Raw genomic sequence first — 17,552 nt, forward strand, 5'->3', positions numbered from 1 at the left:
CAGGATGGTCTCGATCTCCTGACCTCGTGATCCGCCCGTCTCGGCCTCCCAAAGTGCTGGGATTACAGGCTTGAGCCATTGCGCCCGGCCGATAATTTAGTTCTAATGTGATAAAAAAGCTAGAAGCTGGAAAATTGATCTCTACTTAGTCACAGATTTGTTTATTTCATTTATTTCAGTTCAAAGTCAACAGTTCCCGGAGTTTTGAGTAGCACTAAATGGTTCTGTAGATGCAGGGTGAGTAAGCAGGCATACTGGCACTTGGTGGCAAGCACTTTCTGTGCATACATCTCACTATTAACAAGTTTATGTATTAGCTCCAGGTGGCTCATATATCCACAGGTGACACAGCCCGGCATGCGAGTGCAAGACAGTTTTTTGTTTGCACAAGGCTAAGAGGTCCTTGTATGTAGATTCTATCTTCTTGGACACTTAGTTGTTGAGAAATTTTTTGTTGAATTTTAAAAACTGAGATGATTTTCTAGTCATTCATTAATTCCATGATCAAGCCTGGCAATTAACTTGGTTGAATAAAGAAAAAGAAGAAGGGAATGTGTGCATAAAAAGAGGAGGTAGGGAGGAGAAGGAAGAGGAGGCTGGAGAAGAGAAACCTAAGAAGCTGCTGGGCTATTCTATCTTAGTTGGGAATGTCAGGCTCCAACACCGGGAATGCTATCAAGGTTCTCAAACAAAAGCCTCCTTTCTTCAGCTTTGGAACAGTTTATTAGCTTGAGGGAGAAGTCCACAACAGTCCAGGCCTCTTATCAAATTGTACGAAACAAACTGCACAGGTTGGGATTTTCTAGAAATCCTATCCAGAAATTTTGATTACAAACAAAATTATAAATCTGACTGGAGTTCTGGATCTTCGATATTAACACTGGTCTAATTTCTTTTTCATTATTTTTGAGACAGGGTCTTGCTCTGTCTCTTAGGTTGGAGTGCAGTGGCGCGTTCATAGCTCACTACAGACTTGATCTCCTGGGCTCAAGTGATCCTCCCGCCTCAGCCTCCCAGGTAGCCAAGACTACAGGCCTGTACCACCAGACCTGGCCATTGGTCTAATTTCTAAGCAAGGCCGGTATCTTCCAATGAGCTCAGGGTGGGAAACCCCACAGGGGTTGGGGCTGTGAACTGCACCAGGTGGCCCAAGCTGGGCGTCCAAAAAGACAGACCCACATCTCAATTCCACTGAACTCTGGGAATCCCTGGGATGACTTGAGGCCTGCATCATCACTGCCCCCAATAACGTTGTAAACATGTAAAGAAACTGAATCCCCAGAAAGAACACTTTCAAAAAACACTAAGTAAAGCAGTCTGAACCCTTCCTCTGAAGAAGGCTGCTACATCTGGCATCGTCTTACAAGTAAATCCACCCCAAAATGAAGTTCTTTGGAGAATTCAGAAACTCAGCCCTTTTGAATCCCTGCCTTGTGTTGAATTTCAAGCCAAGTTTACAACCAAATTCCGAAGTATATAAAGGACTTTTAAAGACCCAATTGGTATTTTTACAATTGAAAACCTGCATAAATTGATCATGAACCCAAAGAATGAATAAACCCCAATTACTTTCACCACTCTAAACCCTGCCCGAAGCTGAAAAATAAAAATCCAGTTCTCTACAAGTTTGAAGACCAGTTACTTCTAGTACAAGCCCTTGGGTGTTTTCCTGTAAAGTAGAACAGAAGGAACAGGAATGGCACTTGTGGCAATCCTAAAGCCTCGTAACGAAATAATTAGTAGATTGGTTCTGTTTCACCTTTTACTGACACTTGCTGGTTTTGTGCCTTACATAAAAATACTTTATTTTATTATAATCCAAAGATAAATGAAGAAAGGTTTGAATTCACCAATCCTACTTCTCCCACTGGGATGCTAGGCTAGAAGAATAGTTTCTTATGCTAATAACTGTGATTAAAGCCAAAGCCTGTACTTAAATAATGAACTTTACAAATAAAAAAGTTCAAAGAGAAAAAAATTCATATTTTATATCCCTATTGGGTAAACAAAAAAAAAAAAAATGTAAACATGGGCAATTGGGCATCTTTGCCTGACCCAGCCCAGTGGGCACATGGTGGCCTGGCCAGCAGTCCAGGACATGGCCAGAACCATAGCTAAGGAGGTGTCACTTGTACACAGCTGTCGTGGATCTGTGTATTGATTACAACAGCTCTCTGACAGAGGGCAATAAAGTGTCCCGAGGAAAGGGTGTCTTACTCTAATTCATGCAAAGGCACTCTATGGGCCAGCAGGGATGGTCCCTGAGTGTGTCCCTGTGACTTCTCTGCCTTTTAGGTGTTGGGTTCTTGGCAGATGAGGATCTGTGGCCTCACTGGGCCCCTTGCTATAAGCCAGCTCCTTCAAATTCTCTCATTAAAGCTCAGTGAAGCAGCCTTTGCAGAGAGCTTCCTAATCCATGCGTACTTCACCCTGTTGGCTAAAGTTCTGCAGAAATAGTCAGGGCCTCCATTTTTAATCAAGAGTTTGACAGTCACTGGAACACTGTGCCTTAAATGAAACCCAAGGACTACTCTGCCTCCCTGGCTAGATCTGAGGCAGCCGCAGCTGTGATGGAAGGAGAACTCCGTGCCCTGCAGCAGTCACACAGCCTTTTTGAGCAGACAAAGCATTTGAAGAGAATGCACAGCAACAAACATCTATCTTATCTGGGGTCAGTAAGGGTTTCTGGCCCCTTCTGACAAAGAAATTGGCAGCTGAGATTCCATAAAAATTTCAATAAGTTTTAGCATTCTGAAACACTTCAATTAGTTTGATGTTAATGTTTAAGCACCTTGATGAAATAAATTTCTCTCTTCCAAATCCTAGAAAGAATCTCCCTTTCAGGAAGATTCTGCAGATGGGTTTTGATGCCATTTTATCATTTTATAGTTAGATCTCTATACTTTATCACACTGTAGACCAAATGCTTGCTTTAGTGCCATTAAAAACTAATTTGCTGTTAAATTAAGATGCTTCATTTTCCTACTGTATATGATTTTCCTTTTCACAGATGAGTGAGGATACAAGGGCAATCAGACCCTAGTGCAGACAAGAAAATACCATCAAAACCCCTAGAGACCCCAAATCTAAGAGATTTCCTTTTATTAATTATCAAACCTAATCAATCTCTCATCAAAAGAGGCACAGAAACCATGAATAGTAAATATGAAGAGGATATCTGTAGAAACCCTTGCTTATCAAAGTTCTGAGAAATTCCCATTAAATTTCTGTTATTCATGTGTGCAAACTAAAAAGACTAATTTAATTTTAATTCGTGCAGACCGAAGTCTTAGAGCAGAGCACTCTGTAAGCAGGCAGCAGTAACTTAATCCTACATGCCAAACTAATTATATTAGAATCATTGTGATAGGTGCCCATGGCTCCTTTGATGTTAAACCCCTGTTACCTTTGCTCCCCAGTCATTCTCTGGGCAAGGTCTCCTGTACATATTCCCATCCTGCCAGATCATGAAGCTGTTGCTTTTGAAGCTCAGTTTTATTCTGATAGAACACCAAGGGACTGAAAATCATTTCTCACTGATTTTGGTCTGAAAACTTCAGGAGGAATTCTAAGCTTGACAGAATGTAGCACATACAATGCCAACAAATGTGGCTTCTTTTCTTCACTAAGCTCACCCACACACTGGTGGAACTGCTCAATGTACTCACTGCACTGTAATATCTCCCTCCACCCCTTCTCGACCCCAGTGAGTTTGCCCATTGTGTTTCTTACCCCCTTGATAAGCATCATTTACCTACAGCCTCACTCAAAGCTCAGCTTCAAGGGGGTTTCATCTTTCCGTTAACAGATAAACCGAAATACGATGAGATTTCCAATAGGCCATTTGTTAACATCTTGCCCTGCTGAAAGCCCTGGTGGGTACCTTCCGTCTAGATCAAATTTAGATGATGACTTCCTGGAGCAGCCCACAGAGGACCAGACATCCAAATCACCCCCACGAAGCAGGCCTGCATTCTCATTCCTCCTAGCAAGAAGTCGGATGTGCCACAATTAAGAGGAAGGCCGAAGGTCACTGGGTGTACTTGATCATTATGGGACCAGAGAAATGAAGGGCTTTGATAAAAGCTAAACACCAGTTCAACCTACAAAAACCCCGTCTAAACCACTTTGCTCCCTTTAACCATGTCCTCGAGTGACTTCGAATAATACTTCTCTCGCTTTCACAGGGCTAAATGAAACAATGCAAGTGAAATATTAATTGCTGAGTTCAGCAGCAAGATTACACTCAGTAATAGTAGTGCTTTGTTACCATCTACAAAGAATGAAAAAAACAGAGACTGCCCTGGCTAAGGCAGACCCTAATAAAAGAGTTTGAAAACCAGCTGATCAGAGTTCAAAATGTTAGAAGATCCAAGCCAGAAATCCTCACCACTGGTAATTCGATCTTGTTAATTCAACATCTTAATGCAAATTATGAATGATCTGGAACACAGCTATTCATCAAACCAGATGTCCTATTTGCTCTTCAATAAGAATGTCAGCAAATCAAAATCAACTTAATTCAAATACTCTCATTTCTTAATTCACCTCAAATGAATGAGATGAATTACGAAAGGGAGAGTACTCAATCAACAGATTGCACTGTAGTTGAAAGACACCCAAAGATGTAATTGGAAGGAAAAACAAGATATGCCAAACACACGGAGGAAAAGCCAAAGATTCAGACAGCCTTCCAGCGTGGGGTGTAGAACAAATGACTTTGAAATTCTCTCTCTCCAAAATAGTACCATGACTAACAACCATCTTAGAACTCTGCTCTGGGACAAAGCGCATCATATGTCAGTGCTAAGTACGCAGGAGGCTTGCAGTAAAACAAAATGATTCATCACAAGATGGGTTTTGGCCAGATATCAACTGCACCACTCTTAATATACAACTCACAGGCCACTTTAAAGGTATATTCCTTCTAGAGGAGCTCAAAGCAATAGATACCCACATATCTCATTTAACAAGCATTTTTAAAAATGCAAACAAGAAACATCCTACATGTCATGCAAAGAAACAGAGAACCAGAAACTGGACTTAAAGACACAAGATACTCAACCCAATACAACTCAGATCTCATGAGTCCATACAGCATTCCTGTGAGCTAAACAGTGAGCAAGACTGTTTACATCTCACAAGAAAATGGGGTGGTGGTAGGGACAGAAAGGAAGAGACAGGTGAGAGTGGCATTTACAAGGTAATATCATGAAGACTTACTCATTGATTACATGTGGAAAATGAATAGGAAGAAGGGGCATGGGCATTCCAGAAAGATGACTGAGCCACCAACATCCAACAAAAATGCACGAGGGCATAGTGGGTTTGTGGAAGAAGATGTAGAACTAAGGTCTGCTGGGCTGTCTGGATGGAGTCACTTACCAGGCCATGGGGTCCAGGTGCTATGGACATAGGCTGACTGGAGAACCTATCTGGAGAACAACGGCTTGGGAGTCCTCAGTATAGAGGGGTATTCTATCCCAGCTTTCACCAAAGAGATGTGATACAGCATGAGAAGAGGGCTGGGGGAGGCTTTTCAGAGGCTGACTAGAAAGAGAAACCCAAGAAGACAGTGGGACTGGACAGGAAGGATGCAGGAGAACAAATAGAATGCAGTGTCCTGGAGGTTGAGAGAGAAGATTTCAGGAAGAAATGGTCAACGCTGTCAAGTGCTGCAGAGAGTTCCAATCACATCACAATTGGACAGCATCTGCTGCACTTGGCAATGTGCAGGTCACTGGTGGCATAAAGGGGGCTGAGTGGCCGACGGAAAGGGAGGGAGTAAAGACTGTGTTATATAAGTGAGAGTTTATGCATGTATGATATACAGAGGGACCTAATAGACACTGGGGACTCCAAAAGAGGGGAGGAGGGATGGGGAGTGAGGGGTTGACAAATTACCCATTGGTACAATGTTCATTATTTGGGTGGTGGGTTCACTGGAAGCTCAAATCTCACCACTATGCAATATATCCATGTACAAACCTGCACATGTAGCCCCTGATCAATATTTTTAAAAAGACTGTGTTAACCAGCTTTGGGGTGGAGGAAGATGGAGACTAGAAAGAACAGCATGGAAATGAGGAGGGTTTTTAACATGGGAAAGACCACAGCATGTTTCTAAGTGGAAACACGATCTCGTTGTGAGTGTTAGAAGGACAAGGTCTGAAGTGAAGGTGGAGGAAGGAAAATTAGGGTGAACTGAGCTAGGACAAGAAGGACAGATGGGAGGCTTCAGGGGCCCAGGGAGGACACAGGCATGAGTTAGGGGGATGCTGCTGCTGCTCCCCAAACTCATCCCACACAGAGAGTCCAACACCCAAGCTCTCACTCACTCTGCATCCAAGCCACTTGCTGGGTCCCCACTGCCCTCAAAAAAAATAAAAATAAAAATAAAAATAAAAGGCCCAGCATGCTCTGTTCCCCAACTGCCTCTATGGGCTCATCTCATTCCACTCCTCAGCTTTAGCCTGAAGCTCCTGTATAGGAAGCTCTTTCCCTTTCCTGTGCCTTTTGTACCTATGGCTCCTACAGTGTTATCTCCTCCAGGAAGTCCCCTGATCCAGGGCTGTGTTAAAGACCTCTCCCTGGCTCTCACAATAGGCTGTGCATCCTTCCTGCCTTTGCACCCACCATAAAGCACAGTGTAAGCTGCTTGTATCTCCATCCACCCACCAGACACAGCAGAGCTCCTTTGGGCGGAACATTCACCTTTGTCTTCCTCCTCCTAGTAGGCCTTCAATGCACATGCTAGGGGTAGGCTGGGGAAGGGTGATGAATCAATGGCTTCTGAGTCAGAGGCTGCATGGATAGTTCCTCAAATCCTATCTTACTGAGAATCCAGATTTTACTCATCAGTTCTTTGTATATAACTTATTTTTGTAAAAGCACACACATATCTAGAGTAGACACTGGGAAGAGTTCTTCTCCACAAGAACTACAAGACATGAAACATAGCACTTTCATGAGCTAGAAAGAAAAATCGGCCATAATATTCTAATGGCCAGAGCCAGATTCCAACAGTAGCTCCTGGCACTGTGGACACACACTGGAAATACAGCTGAGGCCAGAGATGGTGTCCAACCTCCTGAGGCTCTCCTTTCCTTCCCAACCAGGACAGGCTGAGTCTCCTCTGCTGTTCCTGGGGACACCCAAGATATCCATCAGCTAAAAGGCCCCCAAGCTATCGCTGACAACATCTTTAAACCCGGCAACAAGACTGGGTCCCGTGTGCACTGCTGACCTCTCGCACGGGCTGTGCGGAGAGACCTTTGTGGTCGAAGCACACCAAGCCTCCAGCATCCTCCTCAGTGTTTAGCACGGCCCATCCCTCTGCAGTCCTGGAGGTGCTGAACCCACTAACAGAATTTTCCCAAGATCCCAATCCCATCTCTGCTTCCCACTTAGGTCTCTCCAACAAAAACAAGGTTTTGGCCAGGATCCCAGCTCCAGGGTCTGCTAGGGAAACGGGTGCTGGGACATAGCCTCTGTCAAGCATGTCTTTCCCCTGATATTGAAACCAGATCCCACCCAACCAGATGCCAATGGAATGCATTTAAGCCTCTTTCAAAAAGCTACGCTGTCCTTTCTTTTTGGAGGGCTGGAGAGATAAGTGAGCAACTAGCAGCCACCACGAGGAGGGGCTGAGTTACTTGGAAAGATGTTTCCTGCAAGGCTTCCTCCACCTTGCGCAGCTCGTGCTGATGGTGCATCTGCCTTACTGACAAAGGCAACTCGGGCCATCGTCAATGCTGGGATGTGTCACCATTCCCCAAACTGTCACAGCAACAGACAGACCAAAGGACCAGCCAGCCACAGGGAAGATGAGCAGGGCCTCTGCTCCAACACACACACGCGCCACCACAGAAAGACAGTTCACATGAAACCAAGTTCCAGGGGCCCAGGGCTCTAGGATGGGCAGATGTGACTCCTCAGGCTGTACTACGGATTCCAAGAGGCTCCAGATATTTTTATCAGGGCAGGGGAAATGACTTTAAAGGAAAACAAAAAAGAAACAATACTACATAGCACTTCCTGGCTACAAAGACAAGTCTAGGAAAGCACATGCCTAACATCCCTGCCTTCTAACTGTGGCTGCTCACTGACAAGACCATGGCCACTGGACTTAAGGCTTGGTTAGCTGAGACTTACTGATTCATCTATCCACAGGCACCACACCCCAACCTCTCTATCTGCACTCCTTCAGAAAGGTGGTCTTTCTGCCCTTGCAAGCTAATTCCCATCTCTTCGGTTCCTCTGACACAGGCACCCCAACCTTCCTCAGGCGCAAACATTGATGAAGTGACGAGTTTCAGCTCCTTTGTCCTCTGCCCACAAAAATACCTAAATAAGTTACTAACAATCAGAGACACAAGGGGCCAGAAGAGGTGGGGGTTTGTTTTCAGTGCCAGCCCCAGAAATGTGGCCCATTGTGTTTTTTACCAAGTTCTTCCTTTAGCTCACCAGGGACCTGGGGGCGGGACTGCCAGCGGCTGCTCCCTGCGCTCCCCTTCCAGGCTGGTGCCTCCCTGTTCGCCCACACCTGGGTACTCCACGTCTCTACACTTTGTGTGTGCTCCTCTCTCTATGAAGAAGGCCAATTCTCCTCCTTCTCTGGATAACTTTGACTAATTCACCAGACCTAGCAGAGGCTCTCCCTCCCTGCAGGAGGCCATCCCTGATCCTCCCCACTCCAGCCCCAACTATGCCACGCATGTGCCTCCAGGAAGCCACAGCACCCTCTAAAGAGAGCAACACCAAATCAGTGATAACCGATTGTTTCCTTCAACCAGAGGTAAATGTCTGCAGAATGCAGACAGGCATGATATTACAGCAGAGCTCCCCACTGGACCAATGACTCCCACTGGGTCCCCAGCACCAACATATTTGAGGTACCACAACTGGCGACTGCTGAGCTGAACTGGGATGCAATGGGATGGAAGCCAATGGGGAAATCTGCCTCAAATACTTATTAACCCCTGGTATGGGAGGCCTGGCTGCTAGGATTATTCCTAGATCCTCTGTGACTTCTCTGACCATGTCACACACTAACCTTCCCAGTGAACCTTCTGCTCTGACCAGGTCTGGCCTTCTGCACTCCTGCAAATGCCAGTGGCTTTTCTATCTCTGAGCCACTTGGTCTGCTGCTCCCCTGGCTGAAATGCCTTCCCTATACCATTCTTTTCTTTGTGCATCCAAATCCCCAGTTATTAAAAAAAGGAGAAAAATTTAACAGGGGTTACCTGTTCTTAAAAACAAACAAACAACAAGGACAACAAAAAACAGTCCTGGCCGGGCGCGGTGGCTCACGCCTGTAATCCCAGCACTTTGGGAGGCCGAGGAGGGTGGATCACAAGGTCAGGAGATCGAGACCATCCTGGCTAACATGGTAAAATCCCGTCTCTACTAAAAATACAAAAAAAATTAGCTGGGCTTGGTGGCGGCTGCCTGTAGTCTCAGCTACTTGGGAGGCTGAGGCAGGAGAATCGCGTGAACCCAGGAGGCGGAGCTTGCAGTAAACCAAGATTGTGCCACTGCGCTTCAGCCTGGGCAACAGAGCAAGACTCTGTCTCAAAAAAAAACAAAGAAAACAAAACAGTCCCACATCCTCCCTGAAGCTTTCCTAAAAACTATGGCTCACACTGTTCTCTCCCAACTGAACTGCAAAATAAAGTATTAACATACACAATATCATCTTGTTTTAGGTGTCAATTGTCTTAATATAGTACAGTAGAAAGAAAACTAGTGGCCAAGCGCTGTGCCTCACGCCTATAATCCCAGCACTTTGGGAGGCTGAGGCGGGCAGGCCACCTGAGGTCAGGAGTTTGAGACCAGCATGACCAACATGGTGAAACCCTGTCCCTACTAAAAATACCAAAAATTAGCCAGGCATGGTGGTGGGTGCCTGTAATGTAACCTCTGCCTTCTCCTGTCGCAGGTTGCAGTGAGCCGAGATCACGCCATTACACTCCAGCCTGGGCAACTTGGTCTCAAAAAAAAAAAAAAAAAAAGAAAGAGCACTAGGCTTCAGCCCAGAAAATCTGATTTCTATTCCTGGTTCACGACAAAATGATTCTGGGCAGGCTGTTTCTGTGAACCTCGGTGTCTCCTCTGTGGAAAGGGTAAATTATTGCCCTGCTCACCTCACAGAGCTTATTTTCAGACTCCAGTGAGACAAAGTTGTTGAAGTCTTCATAGCATATAGAGCTTGTTTTCAGACTCCAACGAGACAAGATGTGAAAGAACTCATACATTTGAAAGTCTTTTACAAACGTAACAAAGTGATATTACGACCTAATAATATTCTTGTGGTAAGTGGTTCTTGAAGGCAGGAACTATACCTCAATTCTCATTTATTGCCCCACACCTCCCACCAATCCCTCCCCACCGAACAGAGGGCTTATGCATGGAAGGGGCTACATTCAATATCCATGGACTTTAGAACTTGAATGTGTCTGTTAATATTATGATCTGGAATATCTCCATTACAAGCTTCTTTCCATGGGGCTTAAACAAAACATACTTTCATCTTTCTTCCCCCAGAAAAAAAATCCAGTAGTCTTTTATGTAATGGCTGTCTACTGTGAATCCCTTCGGGATATTAAAGTCATGACCTTCAACATGGCTAGAACATCTTGTATTTGGCCCCAACTCTATGAGAGCCAGCACATCCCTGATCCTTCTCTCCATTTTTGGCCTCCCATTTAATTCCTTTCCAAGGTTTTTATACACAAATCCGTATGAGGCCTTTAAATACGTCCTAAATTCTGTAAGACCTCTGCAAATAAGATCTTACTCTCTGAAAACACCTGTATAATCGTTCTCCTATGTAAGGAGGGAGCCTCTATATTTTTAGTTTTCTTCCCATACAGCAAACACTATTAATACCATCATACTTTCTCCAGAGATGATATGGATTAGACCAAATGGAAAGTTACCATGGCTACCGCGTGTTATTTTTGGTATGAGAAATTCATGCCAAGAGAAGCAGTATACATGGTCAAGAACTGGAGCTTTATTTCCTCTTTGCTATCAGGCAATCAATCCCAATTTAATTTTGAAGCTCTAATTGCAACGGAAACTAATTATGAGCAGCAAGATCTGAAACCCCTAATTAAAGTGGGAGTCAATAAAGCGACTCGGCATTATCAATTGGGGCACCACTGGCGGGATGGGGGATGAGGTACAAGCAGATTTCTTTCCCAAGTAACTAGCTAAGCAAAACAAAACAGGGAGACTCATCTTGAGGGTGCAGTTGGGGAACCCTAAGTTGGGACCAAGGGCTACAGTTTCCAGCGAGTGAGCAGGTCAGGCCTTCTCTCTGTGCTATGAAGACTTCGACAAACTGTGAATAGAGTAGGAAGTCCAGGTGGAAAGAAGGGTGTTTCTACCAATAGTCAACCACTGACACTGGCCACGGTGGAGAGGTAGAGAGTGGACAAGCTGAAGGACAGCTGGATCTGACTACCCCATATATTAAGTGGTCTTTTCTATATATTATGCAGCCTTGGGGCCATAACTGCAGAAAAACAGGTACCCAAACAGAAGCTCATCCCTCAGACCCAGATATTTTAGGCTGACTCCCTCACACACTCAGTGCTGAGTTGCACTTTACTGAATTAGCAGAAGTTGGCTTGTGGAAGGACTTCTATTAGCGTGAAACCCACTGCCAATCCCCGAAGTGCACCATACCCTTTGGGACCTCCCAGTCTATCTTGGAAGCTTTAAAATACTGTTAATGGCATGACTTCATCTGCCCCACACTTGAACGATCCATATTTAGGCCAGAAACCACATGGACTTCGCATAAGGGCTCAAGTTGGGAAGGGAATGCTTCTAACCAATGATTAATTACTCATCCTCTGTCAAATTTATTGACAAAGGGACAAAAATGAACACTCCTACCAGGGATCAAAATCAGTAGAAGCTCACCCTTTTCCCACTCTGTATATTTTTATACAAAAAGGTTTTCTCCCACTAACAGGTAGTTTTCCTGACTTTTTAAAAAGCATATTGAGAAAAAAGAAGCAGAACATCATAATCCTGTTGCAGCCTTTTCAAAGGTAATGAATAAGCCAGTCCCACAGGAGAGGGAGCTCTGCTTCAGGGTGGGAAGCATTCCTTAAGAGCTTTCAGAGTCCAGTTTCCCAGGAATAAACGAGGTCCGCAGTCAGGCTGGGGCCGACAGGCTTTTTCCAAGGCAGACAAACCCCAAGATCCACGAAAGCCTATATTAATCTTAATTCCTAGTGCGTCACAAGCAGCAACATAGAACACAGGCCTCATCTTGAATTAGCCAAGGAGGTTCTCTGAATAAAGATAGTGTATTGACATACAAAGCTCTTGGCACTGGTGTTTTATAACAAATGTTAAAATGTGAGCAGTAAAGACAACAACAGTTCTGAACCCTGAGATGTTTTGAAACCTGGCTGCAATTTGAAAGGAAATATTGTGTGGCTTCTGTACATTATATAGATTATTGATATGTAATGGGCCAGCAGGATAAACAGAGAAAAGGGCTCAGCCACCTTGCGTTCATTAGAAATGAAGGAAGAGAGACAAAGAGAGAAAGAAGAAAAATTGCTCTGTCTTATTGAGCTACTTTAGTATAAAGTTTCAGTCTCGGGAGAACTGAAAGTGTCCTGAAAAACAGCTTCAGCCCAAAACAGACAAGGAGCGCCGTTCTGTGCCACTGGGCTCTGCTTCCAGGGGAGGTACACCACTAGGGGCTCTTGAAGACCCATCAGTCAAAGAAAGCACCTCTGTTTTTACAATCAGCAAGCTGCAAACTTTTATCTATTGCCCTTTAGGAAACTAATGCTTTCAGGGTCCCCCAAAGATTGATAGATGTACTTTATTTCCAAACCAAACCTACCTTGACTCCAATGAGAGACTTGCGGTGATAGAAGCAGCACAGAGCTGCTGAGAAGGCGTGGAAAGCATTGCATTCCTTAGGCATCTTTCGGTCTTCAGTCCCGGGGACCACACACTTTCTTCAGGGTTAAAAGAAAGGGGGCTTTGGGTGTTAAAGCCCTAGCCCACCACAGCAGCTGTGCTGCTTCTGCCCAGAAGTCAGGGAAGTCGGCAGCCGGGGGAGTCAGTCGGCTCCTTCTCCCAGGCTAGTCTGGGACTTTTCCCCTCTGCTGAAGCCAATACGATCCACTCACTCAATTCTCGCAGGCTGGTGTCCAGCCTGCCATGCACACAGTGCCAGAAATTCTCATGTGACCAGACTTGCTTTCTGATGAAATTCTAACCCCTCTTAGAAGAGGCCTTGGGCTTTAGCTGTCCCCTCAATTGAGAGACCAGGCAGAAATCATTAGCAGCCCCTCTCCCCCAACCCAGCATTTCCTTCTGGGACTGAACTGTACCATGCCACCTGCTCCTAGTGGTTCTGTTTGCTTGTCACTCCAGCAACCAGAGGTTTAAGGAAGCAGGGCAAGTTGTACATTCACACCACCTTGTTATGAACAGAGGCTCCTCTGAGGAAAGGAGGTGGCCTAAAAGTGACTTTCCCTAGGAGCAATCCTAGATGTCCTAAGTAACCCAGGCAGGATCCCTGTCCTCACTCTCCCAAGCCCACCTCCAGAGCTGTTTATTTTTAATTAAGATGCTCCTGGCAGCCAGTTTGCAGCTGATAACGTTGGCATAGTCATCACTACTGGCAAAGCAATATTGCCTTTTGGTGTTTAATTAGCAAGTCTGTCAGCAAACACCCTAAGCGCCCTATGCCCTCCCACCTGGCCGTGCAGCCTGTTGGGAGGATGGGGACCACGTACCCACTTCTGACTCAACTGTTTGTCCTACACTCTCCTTTAAATCCTTCACTTTAATTACTCATCGCCACTCTGATTACCCACTTTGTGTAACCTAGATCCTGCACACAAACCTCACATTCAACGCAGCCAAGCAAGGCCCTCCTGGATTCCCTGCAATCTGAGGCCTCTACCCCTACCAAGAGCCGCATAACACCTTCAGGGAGAACTAACTGCTTTTCCTCTTTCGTTCCAGTTATAGCGGATACTTAACGAGTCTTTTTTTTTTTTAATCAAATCCAGGTTTCTGCCTGTAGCTCTTCCTCTCCTATCGTACCGCTCCATATATTAACTTTTTGTGGCTTCAGTCTCAAATATGGAATGTGTCCTGAAGCTTTCTAAAACTTCACACAGGCAGAAACTTGTAATGAGGAAGAAACAGGACCTATTCAGTCCAGAAAGGAACAATACCAGATGAGGCACGATGGAGGTATGAGAAATATCCAACGGGATTAGCGTCAAATCCTCAGAAGACCTTGGACTAGGTCCTTTGGACTAGGTCAAGTCTGCCTACACAAATAGGGAATTGTTCTGGGCCCAGTGAGCAGGTATGGAGATCCACAGTCTCACACCCATGCAAGGGCAAGGGCCCGGCCTAATCAACGTGTCAACATGGGGATGGAGCTGCTAAGTGAGGCTCTATTGCCACAGGCGATGACTTCCTTTCTGCTTTCCTCCCTTACTCCTTCTCCCCTCTGACTCTGGGGATCTGGTCTACAGTCCTGAGGACTCCTGGGCCACAGAAAGTCCACCAGAGAACCTAGAAGGAAGCACCAAGGTGGCAGAACTCAGAAGGGTTTTCTGAGCTGGAAGAGCCCTTGAAGACTGTCCTCCAAGGTCCAGTACTGCATCTGCGAGGAAGCATTTTCTGGCTTGCCCTCATTTCCATTAGATGGGGTTCAAAGGGTAAGTCCATGTGAGCAGCCAGGCCCAGGCCCCAGCAGTTCTGTGGGCGTGACTCATCAATCAGGCCATTGGCCACAACAGAAGGGGCCATTTTCACCTGGTATTCTCCTTGGAGAGCAAATAACAATTCCTCCAAGCTAAAAACCTCCCCAAGAGGCTAGACAGGCACCATCCCAGGCCTGGGAAAAGGGAGGGGAGCAGTGCCTGAAATCCTGCACAGAAATTCGTGAGATTAGTCAGCCAAGAGATTCTCAAGCCCAGACACCCTTCCCCCAGAAATCGTGAATGAAATGCATTCCTGAAAGTAATATGCAAATAACTCAGACATGTAAATCACATAGAATTACGAATAAAGTGCTCCAGAGCCAGGGTAAAAACAAAACCAAAGACACTTAGGTCACTGTGGAATCACAGCTCTTGTTACCTGAGGATTTCTCTGTTTATTCTAAGAAATATCTCCAAAATACCCAAAGAATTTGTTCCACCAGGATTAAATCATGACTAATCTTATTAGGTAACTGTTTCCTAAGCATCTTTTATTTTTATTTCACACGAAAAATAATTTCTGAAGCAGCACTCAAAGGTTTTAATCAATTTTCTCCCGAAATGGTCAAGGAGAGAGACTAAAATAATGTGTTGTTTTTGTAACTAAAGATGATAATTGCAGGCATTCTCAAAGTGCCCTTCACTGACTTGTTAAACTTTAAAACGTTGCCTATTTACGCTGATCAATTCCTCCCATTCTCCCCACAATGATTACTCTATTCCAGTTACAAGGAAATACAGGACCAGACCCGTGTATCACTCAGCAGAGAACAAAGGGCTAGGGACTCCAACTTCAGACTGCAGAACTTGGTATCTGATCACACAGAAACACAAATAGATTTTTTAATGTTTTTAATGTTTTATAATAAAACCTGTTATTCACACAGCCTCATTAAGGGGCTGTGACCTGGGGCAGTGGGCCACTTTCTGATGATCTGGTACATGGGATTTGGGACTCATCAAATTTGGATGCAGGGCTTTCTAAACACCATGACCCTTTAGGGACAGGGGAGGGCATTTCTAAGGAATTCCCAGGGACTGAGAATGGGAGGGACCCAGTCAGGCAGCTCTGAGCTCTGGAAGAGGTCCCACAGGGTGAACTCCACTGCCCCTCTCTGGCTGCCTGGAAGGCTCGCTCCTTTGCACCAAGGGAACACCTGTGATTAAAGCCATGGCTGGGAAGCCAGGTGGGTCCTTGAAGGGAACCTCCATTACCTCAGGTCAAATGTTGCCCACCCCCCAATTCAAAAAGAGGGTTAAAGCAGGCCAGAGGAAGACCCCTGCATAAGCACTGCCCTCAATGCCAGTTTTTCCTTGGGCAGCCCTAATACTAACCTGCCCTATTTAGTAACCATGGAAACAGCAGGTGCCTGCCAGCCACATCAGCTGACACAAGCTTCCTGTTGGCAGCAGCCCTCGGCTGACAAGGGCCAAGAGAGTGAGTGCAGGGTCCTTTTCCCAAAGCGCCACGGGCCCCGCTAGAAGATTAGGCTCCCAGTGAGGTAGGCCCTCTCTCCAACGGGGCATGGAGGGAGACAGCACGAGAAAGATATGCCTGCCAGGTACCTGCTTTTCACTGTTTCAGCACATCTGGAACACAATACTGCCCATAGCCCCAAACCCTCCCCAAAGCAGCCCAGAATCAGGGCATCAAGCCTTACACTGAGGCACTCTTGGGCTTTGTCAAGCAGCCCCATGGACAGTGACTCTCTGCCCATGGCTAGAGGACAGTAGCTCACCCCAGGCTTCAAGGCCTGGCTCGTTCCTGCCCAAAGTGACATCAGTCAGGGGTGACCACCAGTCATCATGATCAGAACAGCTCAAAACATCTTGTGGCAACTACTAAGACCCTTTATCCTACTCCCTCTCCCCTAAAGATCAATGCTTTCTGGCTTTTTGCTTCCCCTAAACCCCAGTGATCTGGCTCTCGGTGAAAAAAGACAGCTTTAATGAGCTAGGGTACCAGGCTGATGGAACCAGGTCCATCTTTCCTGGTGCCCTGGGAAGTAGGCAATGATGAGAATGGACCTTGCCCCACTCAGCAGCAGCCTGGCGTCACGGTGAGGACACCCTCGGCAGACTCGGCTCCGTGGAGAGCAGTGTGGCAGATGCCTGGGAAGCCCTAGGCAGATAAGGGGGCTAGCTGATCTGCAGCCCTGCTTCTCAAGACTTCCCCAGCACCCACCCTGTCTCTGCCTGATTCTGAACAAATAAGCCAGGAGCTCACACACCTTCCACAGAGTCAGAGGGCCTGAGGGAGGAGAGCTGAGAAACCGGGGAGGACAGCAGGAGAGGACTTTGCGCAAGAGGTCAGCTCCTCTTCCAGCCAGGCTCAGTCGCTATAGAAGCTGCCAAAGACAGTTCTACACATTTCCCTATATGCAAATCTGATTGATTTCTTGTTCCAAAAGGGAACACAAATGAGACTCAGCGGGAGGAGGGCAGGCAACAATGCCTGCGCCCTCTGGCCCCCTTTGTGTATTGCTGTGGACAAGATGTTCGCCTGCCCTGGTGAACACAGAGGGTGCATTTAGGAGTGTTTGCTGTATATATCCTGGTCTAACAGTTTCCCCAGATTCCTCAAGGGGATGAAAGAGTATGGCTGTTAAATGGTCTCTATCCGGAAGCAGTATTGATCTGCCTAGCACACAAACAAAGAGACTAAGTACAGTCTTCACAGATTTCTCTCTGCTGGGCCTTCTGTCTTCCCTTACCAATTTCTGTTTCTCTAACTAGCTATTAAAATTGTATAACTGAGTAATGTGAAGCAAAAGTAGGCACTGT

The 17,552-nt window shown here is 45.8% G+C and overlaps 1 protein-coding gene across 4 annotated transcripts in view; it reads right to left on the reverse strand.

The window, feature by feature from the left end:
* BCAR3 (breast cancer anti-estrogen resistance 3) overlaps positions 1-17,552 on the reverse strand; it is a 281,941-nt gene that overhangs the window by 39,351 nt on the left and 225,038 nt on the right. Inside the window, exon 1 of one of the 4 annotated variants that reach the window (XM_011940004.1) lies at positions 12,878-13,176. The exons of the other annotated variants lie outside the window; for them this stretch is intronic. Coding sequence (XP_011795394.1) covers positions 12,878-12,961 — 84 coding nt within the window. The 5' untranslated portion in view covers positions 12,962-13,176. Of the gene's footprint in view, positions 1-12,877; positions 13,177-17,552 lie in introns of those variants that run through there. 4 annotated transcript variants of the gene reach the window in all.

The sequence above is a fragment of the Colobus angolensis genome, unplaced genomic scaffold (assembly GCF_000951035.1).
Source record: "Colobus angolensis palliatus isolate OR3802 unplaced genomic scaffold, Cang.pa_1.0 Scaffold186, whole genome shotgun sequence".
NCBI classification, from domain to species: domain Eukaryota; kingdom Metazoa; phylum Chordata; class Mammalia; order Primates; family Cercopithecidae; genus Colobus; species Colobus angolensis.